The sequence below is a fragment of the Cheilinus undulatus genome, linkage group 7 (assembly GCF_018320785.1).
Source record: "Cheilinus undulatus linkage group 7, ASM1832078v1, whole genome shotgun sequence".
Taxonomy (NCBI): domain Eukaryota; kingdom Metazoa; phylum Chordata; class Actinopteri; order Labriformes; family Labridae; genus Cheilinus; species Cheilinus undulatus.
The window spans coordinates 30,203,970-30,231,013 of NC_054871.1; the positions used below are offsets into that span (position 1 = coordinate 30,203,970).

General features: G+C 39.3%; 2 protein-coding genes across 5 annotated transcripts; one reads left to right on the top strand and one right to left on the bottom strand.

Annotated features, from left to right (window-relative positions):
- Positions 1 to 186: 186 nt before the first annotated feature.
- scyl3 (SCY1-like, kinase-like 3) lies at positions 187 to 9,845 on the top strand. Of its 2 annotated transcripts, none has more exons than XM_041791642.1 (14): positions 187 to 473; positions 598 to 773; positions 1,091 to 1,276; positions 1,444 to 1,557; positions 1,690 to 1,746; positions 1,828 to 1,930; positions 2,031 to 2,142; positions 2,232 to 2,309; positions 4,634 to 4,773; positions 4,942 to 5,135; positions 5,237 to 5,408; positions 6,043 to 6,213; positions 6,301 to 7,097; positions 9,233 to 9,845. In XM_041791642.1, the coding sequence occupies exons 2-14, from the start codon at positions 609 to 611 to the stop codon at positions 9,293 to 9,295; spliced, it is 2,352 nt and encodes a 783-aa protein (XP_041647576.1). In that variant the 5' UTR covers positions 187 to 473; positions 598 to 608; the 3' UTR covers positions 9,296 to 9,845. The 2 variants fall into 2 exon arrangements, with proteins under 2 accessions (XP_041647576.1, XP_041647577.1); XM_041791643.1 differs by having other exon boundaries at positions 6,043 to 6,147.
- Positions 9,846 to 10,050: 205 nt separating this feature from the next.
- Positions 10,051 to 24,011, bottom strand: c7h1orf112 (chromosome 7 C1orf112 homolog). 3 transcript variants are annotated; one of them, XM_041791641.1, is made up of 25 exons: positions 23,829 to 24,011; positions 23,517 to 23,595; positions 23,184 to 23,223; positions 22,990 to 23,078; positions 22,805 to 22,909; positions 22,576 to 22,716; positions 21,917 to 22,079; positions 21,710 to 21,794; positions 21,406 to 21,544; positions 21,148 to 21,237; positions 20,954 to 21,018; positions 20,726 to 20,874; positions 20,299 to 20,428; positions 19,716 to 19,902; positions 17,582 to 17,664; positions 17,391 to 17,442; positions 15,622 to 15,711; positions 14,999 to 15,184; positions 12,799 to 12,918; positions 12,616 to 12,711; positions 12,416 to 12,529; positions 11,979 to 12,083; positions 11,792 to 11,872; positions 11,571 to 11,717; positions 10,051 to 10,437 (listed from the first exon to the last, which is right to left on the bottom strand). In XM_041791641.1, the coding sequence occupies exons 4-25, from the start codon at positions 23,053 to 23,055 to the stop codon at positions 10,231 to 10,233; spliced, it is 2,601 nt and encodes an 866-aa protein (XP_041647575.1). In that variant the 5' UTR covers positions 23,056 to 23,078; positions 23,184 to 23,223; positions 23,517 to 23,595; positions 23,829 to 24,011; the 3' UTR covers positions 10,051 to 10,230. The 3 variants fall into 3 exon arrangements, with proteins under 3 accessions (XP_041647575.1, XP_041647573.1, XP_041647574.1); XM_041791639.1 differs by having other exon boundaries at positions 23,517 to 23,648; XM_041791640.1 differs by having other exon boundaries at positions 23,517 to 23,666.
- Positions 24,012 to 27,044: the final 3,033 nt, after the last annotated feature.

Here is a 27,044-nt window from a genome sequence, read left to right on the forward strand (position 1 = left end):
TTTTATATCATCCCAAAACAAATAATTATGACGATTACTGAAGATTTTGTGATTTAACGACATAAGTATCACGAGAACTTAAAAGAAATATCTAAAAAGCGTAGAAAAATTAGCCTCAATGTCATCTATGTTGCAGTTTTAGGGTGCCGCTGTTCTCCTTTGTGGTTTCACCCTTAACCGGAAGAGTCCGTGTTTACAGCTTTAGCTACACGTTAGCATTAGTGGTCTGTCAAGAAGTGACCTGGAATCTATTGGACGTTTTTTGAAGCAAACAAGACGACGATTCTGTAAAAATCCCTGGTTTGTTCGCTGCAACGTGATTAGCATGGTTGTTATGAGGCAGAAGCGTCGCCTAAACCCGTAGCAATGACAAGCTGGCTAACGTAGCGCCGTAGGTTAGCCAGCTAGGTAACTAACAACACCAGCTAGCTAACTTCTCACTCAGCAGCGGTTAATCCAGTTCAGAGAAACAGGTATCAGCGTGTCTACTTTTGCTGTTCAGTTACTCTATATGTGCATGTAAAACTGCTGGTCACATTCAGTGCTTCTTTCAGCTTGTATGCTTGACGTCCCTCTGTCCCTCACATTGCCCTCCAGCTTGCGCAGCCATGGGTGCAGAAAGCAGCGCGGTGCGGGGCTGCACCCTGGAGGAGTCGCTCCTCACCCTGCCCTCCGGACTCACCATGTACTCTGCGAGGCTTCAGGATGGAAAGCCGGCTTCTGTGTTTGTTCACAAACGGGGCAATGAAGACAAAGTGAACAAAGCTGCGAAGGTAGTTAGACTTAAGCTTGGTCCTGATGATAGTAATAGTGGTACTTTGTAGTTGCTGCTCATTGTTTTCCCAGTACCTAGCCTACATGGAGCAGTCTCTTCTGTCAGATTTCTAGCAATATCATCAAACATCATACAGTGGAAGTACTCTACAGGTTAAAAACATCTCTGAGGCTAAAAACGTTTTTGTATTTTTCATAGAGAGCAGTTAGTATTCGATTTAAGTTGCTCCAAGGCTGCACAATTTGTTTCTACTCACGGACTACCATCAGCTGCCTAACATGAGAGAATATAAACACATACTTTAATTTCCTGCAGCACCTCAAAACCTTGAGGCACCCATGTCTGCTGCGCTTCCTCTCCTGCTCAGTGCAGGATGGCGGCATCCACCTGGTGACAGAACGTGTGCAGCCCCTGGAGCTGCTGCTGGACAGCCTCTCTCCAGAGGAAATCTGCGCAGGCATCTATGACCTCTTGCAGGCGTTAGTCTTTCTGCATGAGAGGGTGAGCTTTTAACATGCACAAAGTAGTTTCTCTGAATGCAAGTACTCAAAGTGAGACATGCTGGCCTGAAGCTGCATGCCTCACAGCAGTCCTATAACATTTAGATCCTGGCATTTTTATAATAAATGCGCAAGACAGCCTCCTAACCTGTCTTTCTTAACTATCAGGGCAAATCGAGCCACAACAACGTCTGCATATCGTCTGTGTTTGTCAGTGAAGATGGTCATTGGAAACTGGGAGGGATGGAGACTGTGTGCAAGTTCTCTGAAGCAACACCTGAGGTAAATAATGGACCAACTTATTTCCCACGATGCAGCCTGTGTTGGAGGGCTTTTTTTCTTGTTTTGGTTCATTTGACTAAAAGTACTTATCAGATACTTCAAAATGTACATCCTTTTATGTCTGCTCCTCAGTTTCTTGCAAGTATGCAGAATGTGAGGGAGGCCAGCTCTATTCCCCCAGAGGAACAGGTAAGCAGATTGAAGGCCATCAATTAAAAAACAAAAAGCTCCCACGTTTTGTTCACAAGTTTACACGAAACATGTTCACAGGCTGAGGGCCTAAAAATGCTTCAGGATAAGAATGCTCACTCTCGGGACTGTTACTCTTTTGGAGTGCTGGTTGAGAGCCTCCTCTCTCTCCTGAATGGTTACGGTGAGTAGAATGATTGTAATATTTAAAGCCCGTTTACCTATTGTATTATCTGATTATGTTAGTAAACACAGGTATTATGACTTCCTGCTGTTGTTTCCAGTGTCACAGGAGCTGTCTGACAGCCTGAAGAAAACCCTGCAGGCAGGCCCCTTGAACTCTGATCCCCTGTGTCGACCTCCACTTAGCTCCTTGCTGACTCATGACTTTTTTAGGTCAGTGTGGCCTTATTTGCTTTATGGTTGTTAGGAGCATTAACAACTGATTGGTGTCTAAACAACCTATTTATTTTTCTTTAAAACAGAAATGACTTCCTGGAAGTGATGAATTTTCTGAAGAGCCTCACCTTGAAGACGGAAGAAGAAAAGAATGAATTTTTTAAGTAAGAGACTCAGTGGTCTTTATTTCTTTTATTTAGCTTTTAAATCAGTGCTGCAGTCTTACATGACAAAATTTGATCTTGGAGTTAAATATCACCCACAGAATTTATAATATTTTTTGTTATTGTATTATTCTGTACGTATTCAGTTACCACTGTTACAATGTTTTTGTGAATGGACACGACTCCCTAAAATTTTCCCCAATTATTTTTGGAATAAGCTGCAGGTATGAACACCAACAGCACAACTTTTCAACCACACTGTACCGAAACTTTTCATGCTAGCCCTTCTGAAAAATCTTTGCATGAAATCTAGGTGTTGTGATGTGTCAGTGTAGCAGGTGTTATTTAGGAAAATTCACCAAGGGTGCAAATGTACCTCAGTGTAATCATCATGCATGCAGTGAAGTTTTTGCATATTTCACCAGGATGTTTATTGATACTGAGGATATTGCAATTACAGTGTTTTGGTACCATATACTGAGGGTTCACCAATATATTTTTTCAGGGCTAATATTGATACTGATTATTATTAGTGCATGTCACTGATAATGATACTTGGAACCGATATGCATTTGTTGTGACAAAATTTTCTTAGGTTGGTAAAGGTGAAACTGCATTTTAAAAAGTACAGGAAAATAAACAAATGCCGCTCAGGCCTCAGTGTTTATTGTCTGGTAGTTGTGTGACATCAAGCCAATTAGATAGTATTGTGGGCAGGTGAGACTGTTTAGAGTGAAAACAACTCCAGAATGGAAGACACACCTTGCAGTGGCGCAAAAGTAGCGAATCAGCCTGGTCTCTACTCACAAAAAGGCAAACAACTTTAGAGTGAAGAAGCTACTGTAACTAGCTGTTAGCTTTATGCTAAGTCCATTAAAGTTGCGAATTTCCTTACAGTTCCCTCCCCTGTCTGTTCGTCTGTGGTCTGTTTTACAGTAAACATCAATAGATACTCATTTTGTTGCCTCAAATCATCAAGTTTCTCTTCCATTTCTGACATCCATCCAACTTTATTCTTCCAGTTTACTATCATTGCCATGGCTGTATTTTTTGTTTACATCCTCCTTCAGTCAGCCTGCTTCCCAAATGGCTATTCCTCCATATCGAGTCACGTGTCAGCTCAACTATTGTCGGTGCTTATCAGGCAACAACGGGATTTTCGGTCATAACTACTGAACATGTTTAATATTTAGGATCTCGGGTCAGAGCGCCTCCAATCAGTTCAGAGAGGGAAAATTTCACTCTTAACAAACCACACACTACTGGATAATCTGGCAAGATAATCTTAAGAACCATCCAATAATCGGGCCTTTGCCAACTTTTGTCTGAATGGAGGATTGAGCTCAACAATTGGCACTATTATCATGTAGTGTGTGGCCTGCTTTAACTGATGTTGGCTGATTATCTGTAAATTAAAATGCCGATACTGATTATTGGCTAAATGCCAAATATTGGCATCAATTCCCGTCCAGGCTGACAATCAATCTACCCCATAATATGCTTATATTTAAATGCAGCATGTTATGATATATATAAATTGACTGATTGTAAACCGTATTAAATTCCTGCTTTTAGACTGAATATAATTCTGTGAACTTTGTTTGTATTTTGTGACCAAACTTCTCAGATGTTTTGGCACCAATATTAGATTTTTTTTTTTTTTTTTTATTTAACCAGATAAAGACCCATTGAGATCAAGATCTCTTTCACAAGGGGGGCCTGGCCAAGAGGTCAGCAGCACACGTCATAATAAATAACACATATTCAGAGACAAATAATAAACAGTAGAATTAGAGCTAGTTCACATTTTAATGTGCAGAAATAGGAGTCACAATAAAAATTTAAAAACACAAGAACTGTTCCGTAGTCTTGCGTTGTCTGTAATTTAAGATAGAGCAAAAGTTTTCCAGTGAAATGAGTTCAGACAGTTTCAAATCAGCCTTGAGAGTATTCAATGCAGAAGGGGCAGCAAAACTGAACGCTCTTTTCCCTTGTTTAGTCCTGACACGAGGAACAAGCAGGTGGAAAATATCTAAAGAAAGCAAGGCGTAGTGGCTTTTAGTTCTTTGAAGAGGGGTACATAAATAGGTAGGAACCAAGCCAAGAAGAGCCCTGTAAATTAGAGTCAGCCAGTGAGTGTACCTGCGAGCACTCAGAGAAGGCCAGCCAGATTTAGCATGAAGTTCACAGTGATGCATGAGGCGACTACAACCAGTGACAAACCCAAGTGCACAGTGATAGACAGTAATCACAAAGACTACAAAGACTGTAGACATGCTTTGTCAAAGAGTCCTCCATCATGCTCATTATGTTTGTTTCTACAGGTTTCTACTAGACCGGGTCCAAAGTCTCCCTGAAGAGCTGATAGCAACACGCCTCATCCCCAAACTCCTCAACTCCCTGGTTTTTGCAGAGCCCATGGCTGTCAAAAGCTTCCTGCCTCATCTTTTGAAGCCAAAGAAGGGTAGGATGGCATTCTGGTGAACTCTCTCCTGCTGCTAATAATAACTCAGATCTTTTAATCCTCTATCAAAGAGTAACAAGCACACTCCAGCTGTCAGACACAACTGCTGTGTGAACTGTGAAGTGGTTGTCGCTCATACTCCTCTTCTTTATGCATCTCTATGGACAGATTCAGGTGTCAGTGGTGGTAGCTGTGAAGAATGCCTGCTGTCTGTGTCCCTTTACCGCAAACATGTGGTCCCTCAGCTTCTCAAGCTCTTTAAGGTCAATGAGGAACATGTACGGATCGTGTTGCTGGCCCACATCCATATCTATGCTGAGTTCTTTTCCCATGATGAACTCAAAAACCAGATCCTACCTCAGGTACAGTCTTCACATTATGACTTTTTTCCTCTGGTACACCTTTGGATTTCATTCTGCAGTTCTTGCTTTGCTTCATCCTGCATCTTTGTTTTTGGCTGTAGGTTTTGTTAGGAATGAGAGACACCAATGATTCTTTGGTTGCCATGACGCTGCAGAGTCTGGCAGTGTTGGTACCTCTGTTAGGGGCTCAGGTGGTGGTAGGTGGAGAGAGGAGCAAGGTCTTTAAACGCACAACTCCCAACTTCACTAGATCTACAGAGGTCACGCCTGAAAGTAAGTTGCACTGACTATTAAATACTCTACTATATATTTCAATCATCTGTCATGGCATTCAACTAAGTAAAAGCAACTTAAAAATTATGCAGTTTTAATGAGAGATGCTTGTAGCAAAAAGCTGCTGTGGTTTCCAAATCAAAAACTTGTGGCATTTTTAGTCAGAAGCCTGCTTATTTTAAGACCTATGGCTCCTTCATCTAATTATAACAAAGTATTAAACTGCAACAGTAAAGAACAATCAAATACTAGAGTTGTGGCAGAAAAACTGAGATGGGTTAAAAGACTGGAGTATTTATTATTGTTAATTTTAATGTGAGACAGCCAAAACACAACATTGTAGTACACGTAAAGTCCTCATTTAGGTTTGAAATCAGTAGTCAGTCAGAACAGGCACTTTTTAACAGAATGCTAGGTATAATAATGTCTTTAAGCCACAAGGTTTAACAAGCAGGTTTTCTCAGTGAACCAGTCAAAACTAGAAAATCTGGATTTGGATGTCGGCAGGTAAATGTAGTCCCCCTTTTGCCCTTAAGTTAATCTGCCTGAAGAGGACGAGCAAGCAACTCTACAATCTGATAGTTTAAGAAATGCTTTTGTTGACATTTATCTTACTTTACCCTCTTTTGTTCAGCTTCCCCTGTCCATATAGTTGGAGGATCCCACCCTCAGATGGCCCAGCCTTCAAAGGGGCTGAATTTGTTTCCCAGACCAACACAACCTGAGGGACTGGACCTAGGTCAGATGGGTAATTTAGCGGGTTGTAGGGAAACTCCAAAAAGTTACCCTTCAGCACCAAAATCCGGTATGACTCTGTAAATATTAATACTTTAAAGTTACAGTCACAGTATGGCGTACTTGTGCCTGAAGCCCGATCCTACTGTTTTCACAGATGGCAGTAGACAGCTGTCACTGCCTTTGAACGGTTTTCATCAGGACAGAAGGGTTGCACCGCTGTTGTACAGTCCAGATCAGGCTGACAGACTCGAACGCCCCGCTGAAGACTGGCCTGACTGGAGCGACCCAGAGGAGAGCGAGAACAGAGATGGACAGTCGGTCGAGATCCACATTCAGGCCTCCGAGAGAGAAGATGCGGTCAGTAGCAGGATGCCTCTCTCACATCCTGACATGGAGGAGCCATGGGACGACTTTGAAGATCCTGAACCTTCGTCCGATCTCTCACCTACAGCTCCTCTATCAGACCCTGTTATCCTCACACCTCCCAGAGAGAGCGCTCCTGCACCTGTGAACCAAGCACCTGAAGCACTGAGACTGGGTTCTTCTAAAGCCCTCAAACTGATCTCAACACTGAGACAATCCACACAGAGCAAGACCCCCCCGTTGTGGGATAATGGCTGGGCTCAAGAAGAGAGAGACTCACAGAAACTACCAAACCCCAAATCCAAACCTTCAGTGCCACTAAAGGACAGTGGGACTGCAAGTTTGGGGGAGGAGTTTACTATTAAGGTCAAGAAGAAAGTAGAGCAAGATCCAGAGCTGGATTTGTTTGCAGACATGGTGCCTGACATCAAATTGTCCACTCAAGCTCTGCTGCCACTAGAAGAGACACTAGACAATGTGACTGGACTTTCTACAGCCTCTTCAGAAAACTCTACATCTCTGCAGGTTGATCCATCCATCGATACTCTAACACTCACTGCCAAGTTTGCAGCTGCCAACCTGACTGAGGTGAGTGTGTGTAGCATCCTGCTTTTTCTTGAATTTGATTTTGAGGTGGGAGAACTGTGATTTTATAAGGGTGCTCACTGCAAAATAAGCTGGACAGTTTTTAGGGCCCTTCTGTCAGAAAGTAGAATCATGACATTTTATGGTTCTGTAAGTGATCCCTCCTGAAGACCAAAGTCAGGAAAGGCCTGATTATCTGGTTTCATCTTGTCAGATTGTCCTGTGGTTTAAGGTTTGTTAAGAGTGAAATTACCTTTCCTGCCTCCCTGATCTACTCAGAAGATGGTTAGGGCTGCTCTGATTTAAAATTGCAAACATTCATAACATGTTCAGTATTAATGATCATAAATCCTGTTTTGGGGGGTACACCAAGAACAGTAGAGCTCACAGTCTGCAGATTGTTCTGTAGAATAAGACGACAGTGAATCAGGAAGCCAGCTGATTGAAGAACCAAGTGCAGGTTAGATGGACAACAGAAAAGGAGGACCAAATTCTGAGTTGTGGCAGCAACACAAGTGTTAATGTAACATGCTCTGTAAAACATTCCTCAAGTAAATTCACAAAAAAAGGAGTTTAACCAAAATTGGATGTACCAGGTAGCTAATAGAATCCACATTTAGCTTGTTTACTCCAAAGTCACTTCGCTCACAAAAGATGTGAAGTGTTGAGAGAGGAGGCTGATAGTCGGTGATAAATTTGTAGGCTCATGGTGTGGTGTGATCATTTTGTTGCACACACTATAAAAGCAAAAAAAGTTAGATTTATCATTATTTATAGTAGGGCTGAATGATTTGGGAAAATAATCTATTTGTTATTCCCCACCCCATCCCAGTATTGCAATTGCAATTTAATATTCAAGCAATAATTCATTCTGTATTTAAACAAATGCAATATATGGTAGATAAAATGAAGGCTGGACAATTTTGAATTAAAATAAGTCTTAATTTTTATTATTTTGACTCATTGCAAACTTGGTATGAATTGTTATATAGAGGGGAATGATGATTTTATGTCTTTCTCAGTGTTAATAAGACGGACATATTTAAAAAAAAAAAAAACAGGGAAAGTAGGATTTCTTTGCATATTATTTTAGAAAAAATGGACATTGATGTTTGTATGATGTGTAGCGCATCTCTACCAAAAACTGTACTAAACTGGTATTTGAAACACATTTGAAAATTGAAAAAAATTCCAGTATGAAATATTGTGATTTCAGTTGAATTTCATTTAATTGCCCAGCTCTAATGTATAGTCATGTGCCTGGTCTCTCACATTTTAAAAAATCAGTTAAGATTTTACACATCTTTCTGTGCTAGTCGCTACTTTTATAGCCCATTTTAACAACGCCTCAGTTACTTTCAGTTTTTATTTTATTTGATATTCTTTGTCAAAAGGAGAACAAAAAATCCCCATCATCCATGTTTTCCATAAGGTGGTGATTATGATTTTACAAGATTTCCAGTCAGGACTCCGGTTGTTTGTACATAGAATCTGTTGGTGTTTTTTTTTTTTTTTTTTTGTGACGAGTTGTACTATTGCTCTTAAAACACTTCAGGAAAAAGTCTGTTACATCTGTCTCATTGTATTTGTGTGGGGTTTCTCACCCTCTCTGTACCTGTAAAGATTTTAATTATGTCTTTGTTGGCCAGGTTTTGATGTGCCTCAATTCTTTCTTGTTTTTCATAGAAATCTCGTAATACATCGTTAGGATCAAAGTGGAAAAATGCAAATCAAAACGTATTTAAAATGTTAGCCTGAACCCTTTTGATGTTCTTAAAATGAAGCAGTGTTTTCTCACTACCTCTCATCACAGGCTGCATGTTAATGATTGAGCTTAAATAAATAATCCTGTTTCCTTTTAAGAACATGAACTGTCTCAGTGGATAACGCTGTGACATGATTGGAAAAATTTCTCAAAATAGTTTTCTTCTACAACCTGCATTTCTGATAGGTGACTAGATGCAGTTTAAGTGTTTTTTATAAATGTAAAACACACATAGGATTTTATAGTTTAGACATTATTAGGCCAAAAATAGATGTTTGCAATGATAGAAAAATGTTTGTAGTGACTGTTTAACATCTTTGACAGTGATTCTCTTTACTCTTACTGATGGTTTTTGCTTCTGTTTCTCTGACAGACTGAAGCTGATGGCTGGGGAGATGGAGACGACCTGAACTGGGGGGATGAGACCGCCTGGTGATGAATCATAGACTAAAGACCACTTTTCAACTCAAACCCTCCAGTTTCCTCTGGCTTCATTTAGAACGCCAGATCTCATGTAACAGCATGATGCAGTAAAAATCATAATTATGGCCTAAGATTTTTCATATATATATATATATATATATATCCAATGCTGTTGGTTCCCCCAGTATTTTTCATTGGTCCGTTCATTGAGTTAACTTTTCTTAAACTGGAAGGATCCTGTTAGAGCTGGACTTGGACACATGAAGCCATGTTTAATTGTTTGCCAATTAATGCTAATCTCCTCAAGACAAATGAAGATATAATCATCCTGTTTTAATCTGCTTCTGTTTTTTTTTTTTTTTTTTTTTTTTTTTTTTTACTGTGCCAACATCAACAATGGCATGAAGATCAAGATCCACTTTTTGGCAAGACATGACTTGTCCAAACGTTGTCTGGGTTGATTTACAGGAAGCTTGCACTTTGAATGAATGTGAAATAGAAATTTACATAATTTATTGGTAGCTTTTTGGTTGCTGGTGAAAGTAAAGATTTTACTGTATCAAAACGACCCTGTTCTGTTTTGTAAACTCTCTTTGATTGAGATTAAAGAAATGCAAATTTCTTTTGATGGATTACCTACTTGAACTGTGAAAAAATAAGACAATAGAAAAGTGTTAGTATGTGCAGTCAGTACAGGGGTGTCATAAAGCACACGTTAGTGAGGACTACTGTTTGACCTATTGAAAAAACAAAGAATGAAAAATGCTCTTGGTTCAAACAAGTTTAATAAACAGTAACATTAATCATGACTAACCACAGTCAATTTTAAAAAAGCAAGGTTTTATACAACAGCAATATGTATACAGACTTTCACAGCTCCAGACTGCTTTGAATAGTTGTTCTGTACATAAAGTAAATTATCCAGGGCTACAAAACAATCTGGGGCAGCTAGGGGATTTGTCTGGCTGTGCTTATGTGGGTTATGAGGGTCTGCAGCTCCAGTAGTCTTGTCTCCAGCCACTGTGGAGGTGGTGCAGTGGTGTTGGCCTTACCATCGATGAGAGCCTGAAGAGCTTTCAAAGCGCTCTCAGCTGTCTGGATGTAACGGCTGTATTCTTCTGAGCTGGTCTCCTGCCGAGCTCTCTTTGGGCATGGCTGATAGGGAAGAAGAATCAGAGGAAAAAGTATGTTTGTTAGTTAAATTCTCACAATATGAAAAGATGACTGACATGTAGACATTACATTTTGAGTACCTGAAGTACTTTTCTATGTAAATAGACTTTTACAGTACTTGTGTCATGGCTAGGAACAATTTAGACTGAAAACCAAAAACCAAAAATAGCCCCAACTTCCACAGTCTGTCTGTGCAGTCCAGTGCTAATCACCCAATTCTCCTCAATCTTTGGGTTTCCACAGAATGTGCTGCAACAGATCTCCAGCAAAGGCTTGAAGCGCCACTTTACTCTGCTTTGCTCAAGATATGCACCAAGTCTATTTTATACGGAGCCTTCTGTCATCACGCATCTATCTGCACAGCGCAGTTGAAAGGATCAAAAACGCACAGGGCATTGGGTAAATTTCAAAATACAAAATAATGCAAAGACTTAAAATAGTAAATCACATCACTACGTCAACATTTTGTCACAACTAGTGGCACATGCCACAAGCTATCAGATGGTTGGAGGGTAAAAGAGGTAACAAAAACCAAGAAACAAAGTAAAGTTCATCTAGGAGGTAGAACACAAGATTCTATATGGAACTATACATCATTTTTTTTAAATACCTAAAGTACTCAACATAGTTATGGAATAAAATTGAAATGAAAATTAAACCAGCCTGAGGACAAAGTTGTTTTCATATATGGTTATCATGTGATCAATGAACTTGTTTTTCTTCTGTGAGTTTATGATTTCACATCTTCAGCTGCTCAAGGCTGTGCTTCAGAAAAAGATCAAGTGGACTTGGACTATGTGGAAATTGCAGGTTAGGATATCAGACCAATTGAAATACATGGATAAATGATAAATATGTGGTCACTAGAATAAATTGGGATCTAACAGAAAGAGCTTACTTCATTGTCACATTTTCTGGCAAGTTACCTGAAACACATTGAACTCTCAGTCATTAATAAAATGTGTAACTGAGGTAAATGCACACTAGGAGGTGGTGTCCTACTTTCCAGCTGACACTCAGGCACCCTGAATATGCATGCTCATGCACAGCATTGCTTCACACTGTAATGTTCAACTCACTCTGATCTCTGAATTTAACTTGATGAAAACACTCACCTCTGGATCTGCAACAGCTTTATCAGCCAGTTTGTTCAAAGCCTTTTCTTTTTTATTCTCCAGCCTCTCATTGTGTTGCTCAATAACAGAAGTCTGCAGCCTGAGTCTCTGCAGCCGAGACTCCACATCTTCCTGTGCATTCACAGTCTGCAAAATAAATAGACTTGTACACACCTGGCATGTGAAATGTTGGTTCATCATCAATATGCAGCAACTCTTACCTTGCTTAGAAAGTTCACCACTTTGGTCTTTGTTGTTTCTTCACACAGACTCTGGGAAATAACCTCTTCGTGGTTTGTGATCTTGATCATCAAAAGAAAACATTGCAATTTTTTAAGTGTAACTGTTGTGCACTACTGTAAGAAATTAGGCACACAAAAGTGAGTTCTTCTTCAAATCTCGCCATACCTCTGCAAATTGAGAAAAGGCCTCCAGAGCGTGCTGATGTAGCAGCCAGGTTTTGTCAGACAACAAGACTCCAAACAGCCCACTCAGCCTTGGAAGGATTTGAGTCTTTGGGTCAAAAAATTGGTTGAAAAGAGAAAATACAAGAAGGTATTTACATAGTTGCAATGAGATTGAATCAGAGACTATCAAATGCCTTATATGCAATTTATGAAGATGGTTATGACCTTTTTCTCTCACCTAGTCTCTTAAAATCCGTAACTCTTTGGTCTTTTCAGACCAAATTTATACATGAGAATACATATTTGTCTGATTGGCCTCGTGGGGTTAACTGAAGAATGTTTGAAGGAGCTACAAACATGTGAATAACGGTCTTTGATCAAACACTGACAAGGAGTGCAGAGCACCAAAGATAGGATCCTCATTTAGAGACTGTTTACCTGGCTGTCAGGAGGGAAAAAGATCTTCCCTAGGGAGGAGAGAAACTCAAGAGCAGCCAGCAGCAGCTGATCTTCACACTTCTGAGACACCACAGCCTCCACACACAACAGAGCCTGTGACAAAAACACACATGAATGTTAAAAACGGTTTTCTTAATCCTCCTTCACTTTAATATGAAATGTAAAAACTGTCCTCATACCTGAGGAATGACTTGATGTTCAATGTTTTTCACTAACATGGCAGATATTGATAGAAGCAGCTGCAGAGTGCACTGGAGCACAGGGTGGATTTTCACCTGCAGTACAACAGCTACTATTGTTAATGGTCATTGCATTTTATTTTCAACACATTAAAATGAGTTTGAGGTCATGCATGTTGTCACCTGTTCTGGACTCATTCGTAACCACAGCTGTGTGATGATCCTCACTGTAGACAACACACTCTGCTCCTCAGGAGATGGCTGCCCTCGAACCACCGCTAGGAGGGGTAACAGCGCCACATTCTGGACACAGGAGGAACTTGGTGAAAACTAAACCTGTGCATATTTTTCTTTCAAACATCATCTTCTGCTTCCTTAACATTTTTCCACCTTCATCCAAAATGAAATGTAATTCTCTGTGTGCTACAATAAAAAAAAACAACACACTGGTAAATTAGTAAGGAAAATATCATAAATTAAACTGATATACCTTAAACCCAACAAAGACCATCTTTAAAGATCAAATAGAGAACAGCATGGCCTTACCATTGTTACTATTCAAGAAAATCCTTGCCCTTGATCTAAGTGGGAAGCTCTAAGATTTTACACAACAGCAAAAGAAAGAGGTCACTAACAACAATCTTATCAGTGCCATCTGTTTTCAATCCTGGGAGAAACTTATCTACTGTTATCACATGTGTTTATGTGTCCTCTCTTCACTTTCACTCGAAATCACACAAGGTCAGAAACTACGCAGAAACCGAGCCTCTGATGTTCACAATGCCACTTTTTCAAAACCCAGTCACGTTTTCTTCTGAGAGACTTCCCTTACTGTGGCAAAAATAGGTCATTTCCACTGAGCGGACCGTTTCAGTTTGGTACAGTGTGGTGTTTATTAGTGTTTCCATGATCAAAAGTTGGAAAGGGTCCCAAATAACTGACCCGCACCTATCCGTCCCAAAAAGGTGGGGCTGCAGACACAATAGAGGGTTTGCATTGACTTCACTTTCAGCGCATGTCATGACTGCTAGCAACAACACAGCTGCCTGCTCTATAAGGAAGAGGTAAAAACAGGAGAAAAACAGACTAACATCCTCTTATATAAGGAATATTTGGACTCAGCAGAGATCCATGCTGTTTTCTAGACTGTTGACATTAATTTGTGACCACAAATTGGGTTTCCTGATGTTTATGTGGACCTGATTTCAAGTACACAAAGCAGAGCCTGAAAGTACACAATAGCCCGGTTCATCAGTGATGGATGTTAACTAGGCAAGTTTAATATGAAGCTTTAGATCATTTGATTCTGTGTATTGTAGTGATTCATTTACTAATTTTTACTACAGGTAACATGAAAAGATCGCTCTGTGGTTGTTAAATCTAATTGAAAAACTCCAGGCTGAAGCCTATTTTAAAACGAGATCAATGTACCCAGGATTTCTTACTTATCTTGTTTGATTTCAACACCTGATAAAGTTTTTTAAATTTTTAATGTGATAAATTTACAGGGTACAACGCTCATCTTTTATATCATGTAGTATAAACTGATAAAGCATCCAACATGTTCACTTCATGAAGTGTTCACGGAAACAACTTCAGTATTTAACCAAATAGAAATCAGGTTACTTTACAAAAGCTACTTTATGTAATCTGTGATAAATACAGATGGACTTGATAGGTCTTTTTTGTTTTCCCAATAAGCATGTTTATCTGACATCGCAAGAGTATTTGTACAGCTATAAAACATGATCCCTTGTCATTAGTTCCCTTGTCACATTATTATTTTACAGTCTTGTTGATCTGCTGAAATTTATGTTTTTAATTTTCTTTTAAGGTAAGAGGAAAAGGTTCAGAGTTGAGTTCAAACTGTATTCATCACTAACTGAATGCTTGTGGTATCTACTGTAATAGCCCAGCTTCAACTTCTCTCTATTAACGTACCGTTACAACTTGAAACATTTCTATAAACATCATCAGCTGAGAATCTGTGCTGACCGTGGTTAATATAGCCCAGATGTAGTTATACTGCAGTTTACAGCTGAAATAAAAGCCGTTTCCTGCCTAATCCCTACTGATATCTGTGACCACTACAAACTTCCTTCAAATCAGCAGCTGGGACACATGTGGCTATGACGTCTCTACAGTCCACCCACCGAGTGAGGGTATGGGTGCCTGTGCTAACACAAACTATTGGGGGGGTTTGGGGTTTTAAACCATTCTCAATCAAACTGGACCACCAGATGAAAACACAACTAAAGCAAATTCAGTTACAGTAGTTAGGATTAACATGAACAATCCTCTACGTGACCAAAATAACTGAAGATTATTTAAGTCAGAAGACTGAGAAACCTCTGAGACAATTAATATTTGAAGTTGTACTCACTACTTTGTCCACTTGCCCGAGTTTGTACCCTCCATTCTGCCAGTCGGTCAGAGCTTTCTGAGCTAGGACAATGATGTCCATCTCTACACGGTGACGAGCATCATGAGACAGAGCTCTGAGGAGGACATGTCGCCAAACTGGGAGGTTTTCCTGCTCTGATGGTGGGAAACGCACAACCAACTCCATCTAGAAAAAAACAAAAATTGAAAAACAGACTCTCAGTTCACCAAAATTAGCATCATCTAGACTTAAACTGAGACTGCATGCTTTTCGTTTTTGGAGCTGGTTTGCTTTTAAGAAGAATAAGTTAAAAAGAAAAGTTTAAAAATCATAAGCAAAACTGCCCTAGTGGCCCAGCTTCTTACTTTGTAAATTTAATGTAGCTTTTATGTAAAAAAAAAAATAAATGAATAAATACAGTTCAAATATTCCCCATATTTAATTAAGATATCATCTTACTTGGCCTTTCTATTTTATAATCATTTGGCCTCTCTATTTTATAACTATCACTTAACTTTTAATAGTGATGGTAGTAGTAGTAAAAGCCCTGTGTGGATGTGCTGATAGTCAAAACTACTTCATAATTTTTCTACATTTTCATTTTTTTTCCAAGGCTTTCTAACCTGGTGATTAGGCGTCATCAGGAAAACCATCCGTTTAAGCAGCAGGCCCAGGTGGAACGACTGGTAACACTCAGTGCTGCAATCTTTCACCTGAGGGAGAGGAGGAGATGAGAGACGATGTGAAGGCTCAGGAGGAATAAAAGCACCGGGAAGTCTGAGTGAAAGAAAGGTGCAGAACTGATGGCAGGATCAGGCTCAATCTAATGATATAATGACCAAGCAGGTTATGAGAAGGTGTCCCAAAGGTCCAGCAACACTAATTGTCACCTCTGTTGGGGTGCCACAGTAAACAGACAGGACCCCATACTTGTCCATAACCCTACAGAGCGAGATTAAGGAGATTAAGAGCTATTTTGGGGAAAGCTCAGAGAAAAGGTCAGACATGGAGAAACATCCATGACCTTGGGGTAGATCTCTATCGCTGAGAGCAAAGATATAAATGTAGGGGGTCGTAAACTACATTTGTACAAGGGCAAGCTTTTTCTTAACAGACACTACGGGGGAAGGCGTTTTAAACAAATTTAAAAAACTGGTCTAATTAACATGTTATAGCTGTATTCTTCTAAATGCACCTCATCAGTGAGATCTGTCCCCACAACTTAGCCAACTTGTACCCAGCTGCAAGAGAGATATTTTGCTATTTTAGCAATCTACTTCCAGGGCTGTTTTGTTGCCTGTCACTGGGTTTGATGCAAATATGACGTGCTGTGGCTGGGGGAAATCTTTGCAAAAAAACAGGTCTCAAGTTTTAATCCACTCTCAAAGAGCCTAGAGCTGAAAGTTGATGAGGAGAACTGCAGTTTTAAACAAGAATGAACTGGTGACTGTATGTTAATCATACATCATATTCACTAATAATGGCTGACAGATAACCTGGCACCACCTGAAAACCACTCATACACAGCGTTTGGGAAGGCAGAGCTTTTGAAAAAAAAAACTCGGAGGGTGGGTGTTGGATGAACGTTCTGTCTGTCACATCTTTACCGGCCAACCTGAGCAACAAAACACGTGACGTAGCCGCTACCAAGCTGCACCCCTACGGAAGGAGTAAACTCCATACAGAACTGCATAATGCGAACCATGAGGACTGGAGACATGTCAGTACCCAACTTTTGTTGTTTTTGGGAAAAAAAAAAAAAAAAAATCATTGCTGTTCTTTGTTCTTCTTTTAACAAAGAAATGTAGTCACGTTCTGATAAAACTGGCGCTTTAGAAGCATCCACGCTAAAGTCTTCCGCCATAATTACACCAGCCTCTTCTCCCTGTTTTCATACATCACGACTCTGCCACGCCCAAAAGTACCGCCCCTCGTCGGTGATTGGTCCTGTCACTTTCTGACCGGGCCCAAACAGTTCAGACGGGAGCTTTGCAAGATGGATTCACCAGTGAGAAACACGGAAACGGGCGTATCCATCTGCTTTGTAAGGTTAGCTGAGAGATGGATTTATGTAAACTGGGATAAAAACATTATGGTATTCCTGATAAAATTACTTCAATATAGTCGTTTTGGGGGTTGTTTTAATTGCTGTGTAGAGATTAAAAATATTTACCTAAATATCACAACTTAATTTTTCTCCACATATTTTCTGAATTCAATATTCAACATGGCCCTCAGGCTGCCACTTGGTGATCACTGCTTTGAGCAATGTTTGCATATGTACCAAATGGCCTGTGCAGTGGACAGGACTTCCTTTCTTTCAAATCAAAACAAAAAAACACAGAAAAAAGTCATTCCCTCAGCATGTGGAGTTCTCTTAATTTCTACTCACCAGCTGAGCAATGAGGAGGACATGACGGAGACAAAGTTCTGCTGTCCCATACCTGTAAAAAGAAAAGACTAAGTCATCAGCAAAGGACAGAACAAGGCTTGAAATCACAGAGTCCTCATTTAGCTCAATTCAGAGGATGGCCTTCGCAGTGTACACTTTTCAACGAGTGATTTATGAGAACACAGTCCCACCGTGCTGTGAAGCACCACACATCTGTTGCTAGAAGAGCTGTCTGAGTATCAGCCTGCAGCAATGCCTCAATCAAACAACGCTCCTGAGAAAGAACAATACAGGGCAGAGGAAGTTGGTCAGACACACAGGAGGAGGAGGGAGCCACACTGGACATAGGAAAAACACAGTTTTAAGAAAATTAAACAGAATAAAGAAATTGAAAGTGAAAGAACAACTTTTATTCAATGGAGGGAAATCCTGCATCAAGAAACAAAACTGTCTGGAATTCTGATTAGATATCCAAAATACACAAATGGCCTAATTCAAAAGTAAGCTAGAGTCATGCTTCACTGCTAATGTATGGTATGATGTATTTTAAAATACAGCAGCATAATCAAATATACTAGACAAAATATTTGCAAACATGATCTTCACACTCAAAAAAAGGGTTCTGTTACTGAACAAACTCAAAAAGTGGTAAAGTCAAAATCATGGCAAGCACCCATTAACAGATGGGTTTAAGATCAGCTACAGGTTGCACCAGTCATGCAGCAGTAGTGTAAACGGCAGTCTTAGTTTACAATCTAAGATTCAAGGTGTTACAACAGCTCAAATGTTTTCAACGTAGGCTTGAGTAGAAAATTAGAAGTCAGACCTTCATCTTAGTAGGTCTAAAGGCCTCCATAAATATGGCTGTCATTCTTTATTGTTTTGAAAAGTGGGATAACTCAGAGGATGAGGAGGAGTTGAGGGTTTTAATGGCCCTTCTGTGTCAGTACTGTTTTCTGTGATTGACAACATCCCTCAAGATTGAATGACATTTGTTGGACTTGCCATTTTGTGTTCCACCAGCAGAGATAATTTCAGCTGTCCAACAATAAAGAACCATTAATCTATCTAATGTTATTGATGATTTCACCACTCAAAGTCCCATTTGTTGCTGTATAATGGCTATTATGTTGGGGTGTAATCTTTAGTTATCACCTAATCACAATGCTCTGACATATTCTGCATACATTTTTATCATTACTTGTGCATTCACAGGCGTTAATAGAAATTTTTTATTTGTTAGTCTCTTCAGAGACAGTCTGGCACAAGAGGCAGCGCTGTAACAATTCTGAAAAGCAAATGCTTTCCACTGATTGGTCAAATGACTAAAAATGTCTTTCTGCAACAATATTTTGGTTAGTTTGATGTTACATTTTGCTAGTGAAGATGGCTCTCTCATCTCTGTGGTGCAACCAAATTATGACAAATCTTAAGTTACAACTTAACAAGTTTAAATTTAGGGCTCAGTAACTTATGACGTTGGTACGTATAGCTTGTGAAACAGGCCACATATAAGGTCCAAGACGAACTCAAAACTAGGTGTTTGGACAGAAAACTTTGCACATTTCATGGTAACCTCACTGTCAGAAAATTCTCAGGCACCACACCTACGACTGGAGCCAATCTTGTATGTTTCAAACTTTTTTGGTTATTTTCAGGGAAAAAACTATTCTCTTAGATGGTTGAATTTTTGTTATTTTATTCTTGTTTCCACTCAAAGGGGGACATAGGCGATGATAGCTTCACTTTAAATTAGGGCTATCAAAATTGAATCGTAAATGCGGATTAATCCATCATCATGATTAATCTGGTTAAAAATTGTACCGCTATTAACCGATCTATGGCAAAGAATGACTCAAAATCCCTGTAACATCTCTGGCAATGCATTTCAGGCAGTTTGTCCGCATGGGGTTACCGTTGAGCATGCCACTGGGCATGCGCAAATGGGCCGTTGATCCGGTAGTGACCGATCAACTCAATATGGAAGACGCTAAACAGCACGTTGGCCCTCTTGATGGGTAAAGCACTTCCACCTTAAAATACCACATTAACGCGAAGCATACGTTCGTCTGGCATTCCCTTCTTTCTTGAGTCTGTTTGCTTATGCAAAATGAAACATGATTAATATAGATTAAAAAGGAATGACATTTAATCATGATTAACTGAAATTAACCCACAGCAACCCTGTATTAATCTGATTAAAATTTTTAATTGTTTGACAGCACTACTTTAAATACATAATGGAACAACTAAACATAAGCCAAAGAGCATCAAATCACACTGAAGCTGCTATGACAGTTTTTGTGGTATGTGTGCAGACCTCACCAGCACAGGGAAGTAAACTGGAGGAAGAGCAGCCACATTGGCACAGAGCTGCACACAGATATGTTGATGCAGAGTGACCTTGGCCTGGGCCTGACCCTTCATCATCACCCCCGGCAGCATCACTGGAACCTGACGCTCAACATAGCATTGTCTGAAACTAGTGAACAAGGCCTGATAGAGAGGAAGCCTGGACAAGAAAAGAGAAAGAATAATGTTTTCAAAGAGCTGCTATTTAATTCTACAAGTCCTTAATCATTACCTATCATTCTTCTATAACACAGCTTCATGGCAGTCCCTGGGTTTTATTACTGCTCAACAGGATGCCAATTAAAAAAAATTAGAATTGTTCAAAAAATAGAGGTGGAATGACTATCACTGCTGGTCTTAGTTATTTCCTCTTTACAATGGACAGTGAAATAACTAAGACCTACGTACAGCTGGTCCTTGTGTTTTCATTTTATATTTGTTCATAATGGTGTCTGAAAGTGTAATTAAGAAATGTTTAAAGCCATGTTGTGCTGAAATTCTTTTGACAATTAATAAAAACAAGAAATTCAAACAATGGCTTTATTAGATTTATTACCTTGGTGTTTCTTCTGAGAACTGACTGCCTGCGTACCAAAGCTTCAGCACGTCCTCTGGTTGTGTGGTGAGCTGACTCAGGACATTAATCAGCAGGAGACACTGAGGAAGCTCATGCTCAGGATTTAACCCTGCAGAAAAACTTTTTTAAGTTCATTAAAGGATTTTAGCTTTACATATTTGTTTGCATGTGAAGATGCAAACACATTTTTGTAAACATACAGCAACATGTTTTAGAAGAAAGAGTTAGGTTTTGATAGTGAAAGAAATGCAGAAATGCTAAAATAGTAGACATTATGCTTGCCACTTGTTCGGTTTACTTTGCAATATAGAAAGACTGACTGGGTTTGTATACAGCTAATCAGCCTTATACACTTAAACAGCATCTTTGATAAGAGAATCTACTGAGACCAATGCTTTTAACTCACGCAGGTCCTTCAGGAGAACGACTTCTGCAAAGGGCCTCAATGGCAGCAGCTGAAGCAGCAGAGCATCCATAGGTATCAATGCAGCTGCATTCAGCTCCTCTGCAAGAGCAGAAGGCAGAGCTGGAGCACACAAGCTGGGAGGAAACTTACTAAAAGATACAGAAACGCATCAAAGTTAACTTTCCACACAACTCCACTATTTGATAGCTGCAGCTGTGTCAAGTTTACCTGATCATCTGGAGGTAGAGTTGGTGAAAACAGCTGCAAACCTTAGTCAGGAAAAATTTAAATTCCTGTATAAAGACAGAAGGAAGATCAGAGTTAAGAGCAGCTACTTTGGTTTCTGAAGAAGAGACCAAAAAAAGATGTAGAATTGGAAAAAGCAACTGAGGCAATGTTACAAGTAAATACTAATTTAGTACCCTTAGATAGTGAACCAACGTGTTGGCAAAAAATCTACACATCTTTGCAGTTTTCTGGAACAGCTTGTACTCTGGACTTTGTGTCGCCTCCTTTAAAGATAAAAAGAGTATTACAAATACAGTTGCAAGGATCAAGAATCCAGCATTTAGTCCATACTAGAAAACTGTGTGAGATGAACAGTTTAAAAAACTTGCTTAAAGCCATAAATTACTTTATTTTATCTTGGTTTTTTCCCCACTATACTAAAGCTTTCATACCTGCAGACCAGCATTTTTAATCTGTTCAGCCAGCTCCACACAGGTATTGAAGGATGCCAACAGGTTGTCACACAGGCTGTTGCTGATGTCACTGTGATGAAGATGTTCCTCAACCAGTGACTGGTACTTCAGACTCTGTCTGAGCAGAGTAATTATATTTCAAATGAAGCTATTTGTAACAAAATCAAGGTTCAACTTATTCAGATCTCACATGAAGGTAACTTGTCAAATATGACTGAAAATATGGCATTACGCATTTTCATATATATAAATGTCACTGTCAACATGAGTGTGCTTTTCCTACTTGATAAGGAATTTCCAAGTGTTTGCATGCAGGGCTATGTCCAGGTTGGAGATGATGGAGCAGATATCCAGCAGGCTGTGGATCACTGATTGGGGCCAAAAATAAATACAATGACTGAATTAAGACTGCATTGAAGATGTAAATTAAAACAACACAAGTACTTACTAACAAAGGGTGTGGTGGTAAAAATTGATCTTTTAGACACACCTGTAACAATATCAGAGATCTCCTCTTCAGAGGCGCTGCTGTCCAATGAAATCTTGTCCAGAAGCTCCAACAGACCTTTCTGGAGGGAGTAGGCCTCTTTAAAAAGTCCCTGAAGCAAGTCAGCCACCAATGACAAGCGGCCACAGTAAACCACCTCACTCTCCTGAGAACAAGATGAAGAGCATGCACAGTTTGAGCTCATTGTTTTCACTGGTATCTATTTACATATGTAAAATAAATCTTATCCGCATAACACCCACTCTACCATCACTTTTCTAGCCATCGGCATACTTAGACAATAAAGATAAAATCAGGCAAAACCAAACCTCAATATCAACATGAGTAAAGCTTTATTCAGGCAGGATTTATGGGACTTTTGTGGTCCTTTGTTTCACTAAATGACCCCATTTCCTGCTCTATCGCTGCAGTTTCAAATTAATGGGCTCCTCTAAAGCTGTTGACACCTGACCTCAAGATAAGCTTCTTGCAATAAAAAATTAAAATAAAAGAAAAAGGAACATAAAGACGAATCCTAAATCCGCTGATTTGGGTACACTTGTTCTGCAATCATCTAGGTTTGAATTATTTCAAATTCTTATTCTTAATTCTTGACAATATAAAAACAGATAGTGATAAATTCACTGGTGAACTAAAATGACCTTGCAGTGCTGAAAAGTTTCCCTCAGGACTTTCAGGATACAAATTGGTAATGAGCGGATTGCTTCAAGGTCAGGGGCTTCTTCAAATGTGCCAATATGACGCACACAAGAGGATAGAGCATCAATTATCTGCATCATAGCCTAAAAGACAAAGAAGAGTTTTAATTTTTTTTCTTTGGAGTAAATATATCATACTAAGCATGAACTTGTTAGGTAGCAACAAAAGAACCTGCAGAATGTTCCTTAGTAAGGCACACAATTCAGTGTTTTGACTTGACAGCCCTCCAACCTGGTCCATGATTTCTTTCATCATACTGTCAAACATCACAGCTGCCTGCAGACACAAAGAGAGTGTGATAGAACACATTTAATCTTCCAGTTACAAGGGCAGTACACATTCATTGTGCTGTTTACCTTTGGTAAGATCTTGGAGAAGCACTCATCTTCCAGCTCTGATAGACCAATGTGAGGGAGGAACATGTCTGTAATTATCCTTAGAATACCTGCAGGGATGTAAGGTTAGTAAGACAGTTTCTAAGATAACAGATACCACTTCTGAAAAAAAGCAAGCAGTTTGCAATTGCAAATTTAGCAATGAAATAACTTACGTATGTGGTCATCCCAACTCTCAGACTTATGATGCAAAGAGTGCAAAGAGTTAAGCACAATCACAACACTGGAGTAAATTTATTTCCACTGTATAATCCTGACATATCAAAGATATCAGAAGAGAAACATGGTTGTACTTTTAAACGTTATAACACAACTAGATTAGATCAGTAAGACCAAAAAGTATTCAACATTGACTAAACGTAACACCTTGTGAAGGCTGGAATATGTTTAAGTTCTGTTTTATTCAAAATGAAACTGCCGTAACATTTTGAACTTTGGAAGGGGGACTAAATCCCAAAGAGGAAAATGTGTCACGTTTGAAAGGATATGGTGAGCTTAGGAAGGACCGTCTTGAGCTCCTGGCGACAGGTTTCCTGACTCCACTGCCCCACCTCGTCCAGGAGAGTACTGTTAGTTTGGGACATGATGACAGCAGCCACCAGAGGAGGTCAGGACATTAACTGTCCGAACGAGACAGACTTTAGCAACAAAATCACAGACTGAGTTACTAAAATAGACTGGCTTTAGCACGCTAGCTTCATCAGTTTGTCACCAAAACGAGGATATTTACGGGACTTTGAGCTTTGATTAGCTTTAGCTCATGTTTAGGTTCAGCTAGCATATCATGTAGATCGTCTTACCATTAATGCAGCTCTGTGTCTCCTGCTAAGAAACGCGGGGTCACACGAGCGTCCCAACGACTGTTTTATCTCTTAACATCGCCATAATATTTATGTTCAACGCCAAAATGAATGCCACATTTAAAGAAAAGACCACCGTCGATAGTTTATTGTGGAAAACATACCGCGCGCCACTGTTTGAGTCGGAAGTGACGTTGTATGATAGTTGTCATCTGACCATACTGTGATTGGTAAAGACGTTTCATAGACAAGGTTTCCAACCAATAAGAGGACAGACTGACCCTAACGCGCTGCAAATAACAACGGTACCGATAAAGTTGCGGAACATTACAGAAAGATGGAAATAAAGACAAAATAGGCTGCATGTTTTCATATTTTAATCGTGTCTTATTAATATAGAGTGTTGTGGGGTTTTTTCTGCCTTTGGTTTCCTAAGAGTTTCTGACAGTATATAGGTTTATATCCTTAATTGCAAATTATTACTACAATTTGAGGAAAATGTTCGATTAAATGAGATGATGAGGGAACAACTAAACACATGTAAAAATAGTTTACCTCATTTATTAAGTTATTTTATGCTTTGGGTGTTTTGATATAATAATCACTGTAAATAATAATAATAATAATAATAATAATAATAATAATAATAATAATAATAATTAAGTCATACTTGATTAATCCCTGAAGGGAAATAGTAATCATAATAATAATCATATTAATAATAATAACAAAAGAAAAGAAAAAAAGAAGAACTGTAATTAGTAGATAACAATTTCTAAGTGGCATTACATGTAGATAGGAACAAGCACCATTAACTGTAGTTAGTACACTATTCCAAACAATGATATCACATAATGTTGATAACAAATGAAGCTGGAGGATATTTATTGTCCCTTTAACAGGTCAATCCCATCCTCCCAAAAGTCAAAATTAGAGCAATGACAAACTAAAGTAAATGATAGCCAAACATGGAAAGTATGTTTCTTGGGTTTTCAAACTCTCATACCTTATTAATAAATACAGCTAATATCAGCCAAGTTCACATAGGTGGGTCAGAAATAGTTGAGTTCAATTAAGGAAAGAATGATATTTATGCATCGGGGATCTGGGATTTCTGCGGCCACTGACCTGATAAAATCATTGTCCCATTGTTTCCCAGGTACGATCTTGTCCATTGAAGTAAACCATCACACATGTGCTACACCTTTGTTTCCCGACTGCCTGGGGTGTTAGCAGCAGTCGCTGCAGGAAGGGACTAACTCCTTGAAGGAAACAGGAGTCCCCTCTGATCCTTATCTCTTTGCACATGCTGTTTATTACAGTACTGCTTGCCAAGGTATAAAAACAAAACGGGGGTTTACACTCATTATGATTGTGCATCAGATATGAGGTATATGTTTTTAAAATGATTATTAAAATGCTTTTGTGTAGCAGTTACAGGTAGCAAAGTGCTTTGCAACATAAACTTAGCACAGAAAGTAAGGAAATGTTTGTTTGGTAGATTTTTTTCTTGGTTGTAACAATGCTTCTTGGCAAAAAAATATTATACCACTGGAAAGCCTGTTTATTCCTCTTTTAATGGTGCCACATTTGTAAGGAACATGCTTTTGTTGGATGAACAGCAGAGCTGAGTATGTGGGTTATGCCCATGGAAAATGTGCCACGTCTTCTCTTGCAGCGTCGAACAGCTGATTCTGCCATTAACTCTTGTTTGGTGTTGTTTGGGGGATTGTATGATTGAAGTCTGAAGAAACAAGACATATTTGGCAATTTAATAATTAATTAATTAATTATTAATTGAACAAACAGGATCCTCAGTAGCGTGTGGGAAAACCATTCACCCTATCCTCATGCTAGTCACCAGCCTGGTCACACACTGCTGTGGGATGGCATCCCATTCTTCAACCAGCATTTGTGACAGGTCAGCCAGTGTGGTTGTGTTGGTCACACTGGCTCAACAGAATGCCCTCGCTGATCCCATAATGGGGTTGAGGTCGACTGCTGGCAGGCCATTCCATCCTCTCCACTCCACCAAATTCTGGACATAGTTTCTGATTAACCTCGCTCTGTTGGGGGCAAGCGTTGCAATCTTGGAGAATAGAGTTTGATCCCAGACTGTGGAGGTATGGGATTGCCACCGGCTGCAGAATCTCATCTGAATATCTCTGCATCGAGATTGCCTCCAGTGATGAAAATCAGGCACCTGGTTCTAAATCACTTGGGAGTATAAGAAGCTCAAAACAAGAGTCAGTAGCAATAGCAGAATAAGCTGTTTGGCATTTCAAAGAAGATCTGGCAAATTTTTCATGGGTGAAATCCACATACTCAGCTCTGCTGCTCATCCTACAAAAGCATGTTCTTTAAAAATGTGCCACCATTTTAAAGGGAAATAAACAGGCTTTCTAATGGTATAAGATGTATTTCTTTGTTACAACAAAAGCATTATCTACCAAACGCACATTTCCTTACTTTTTGTGCTAAGTTTCTATTAATGATGTAATGATTAAATATTATTAATAATAAACAGGGTAAAAGCTTTTGCAAAAGAATGTGTAGAGTGACAAAAAAGAAAAGGAGGGACTTACTCTGCAAGTCTGATGTCCTTTGGCAGGCTGTTCAAAAGTCGCCGACATCTTTTTTTTTTCTGTGCCATTTCACTTCTGATCATATGTCTAGAGACTACTGGTGATTGCTGGGCTCTTGGGACGTCCACAGCATAACCAGGGGCTTGTGGCAACCCTATCACCTGCCTGGACAGTACCCTATGCCAAGCTTACTTGCCACATCCACCCCTTACTTCACTCTCAGGGTGTGCACATTGTAATTTTTTCTTACAGATTATTTTCCCATGCCCCTGGTAATGTAATGTGCAAGGACATCCAGAGCACTACTGGTGCTGTGTCAATCCTCCTTCCCAACTGATTGTGCTCTCAGACAGCTTAATTGCCACATATGCCACATATATACAGTGTAAAAAATATTGTTCACTGGCTATGACTGGATTTAGTTAATTGGGGAATTATTTAAATTTATTTATTTTTAAATTAAATAATTAATGCTTGATAGAAAATATATAGTGCAATTACTTAAACTAGTCATCAGACTGTCAAATATTAAGATAAAACAACAACCAATGTATTTCACTGCAATTAAGTTATTAAGTTATTTTTTGCTCAAAAATTATTGCACTTTTTCAAATTAAAATTAGCATTCAAA

Excerpts from the sequence above, each read along its gene's own strand:
- scyl3 (XM_041791642.1), top strand. The coding sequence starts at position 609 with ATGGGTGCAGAAAGCAGCGCGGTGCGGGGCTGCACCCTGGAGGAGTCG. Across the intron at positions 1,931-2,030 it reads CTCTCTCCTGAATGGTTACG|TGTCACAGGAGCTGTCTGAC; the intron begins GTGAGTAGAATG and ends TGTTGTTTCCAG. Across the intron at positions 5,409-6,042 it reads TACAGAGGTCACGCCTGAAA|CTTCCCCTGTCCATATAGTT; the intron begins GTAAGTTGCACT and ends TCTTTTGTTCAG.
- c7h1orf112 (XM_041791639.1), bottom strand. The coding sequence starts at position 23,612 with ATGTCCCAAACTAACAGTACTCTCCTGGACGAGGTGGGGCAGTGGAGT. Across the intron at positions 22,080-22,575 it reads AAACTTTTCAGCACTGCAAG|GAGAGTGAGGTGGTTTACTG; the intron begins GTCATTTTAGTT and ends TCTTGTTCTCAG. Across the intron at positions 11,873-11,978 it reads CCTTTTCTCAATTTGCAGAG|ATCACAAACCACGAAGAGGT; the intron begins GTATGGCGAGAT and ends TTGATGATCAAG.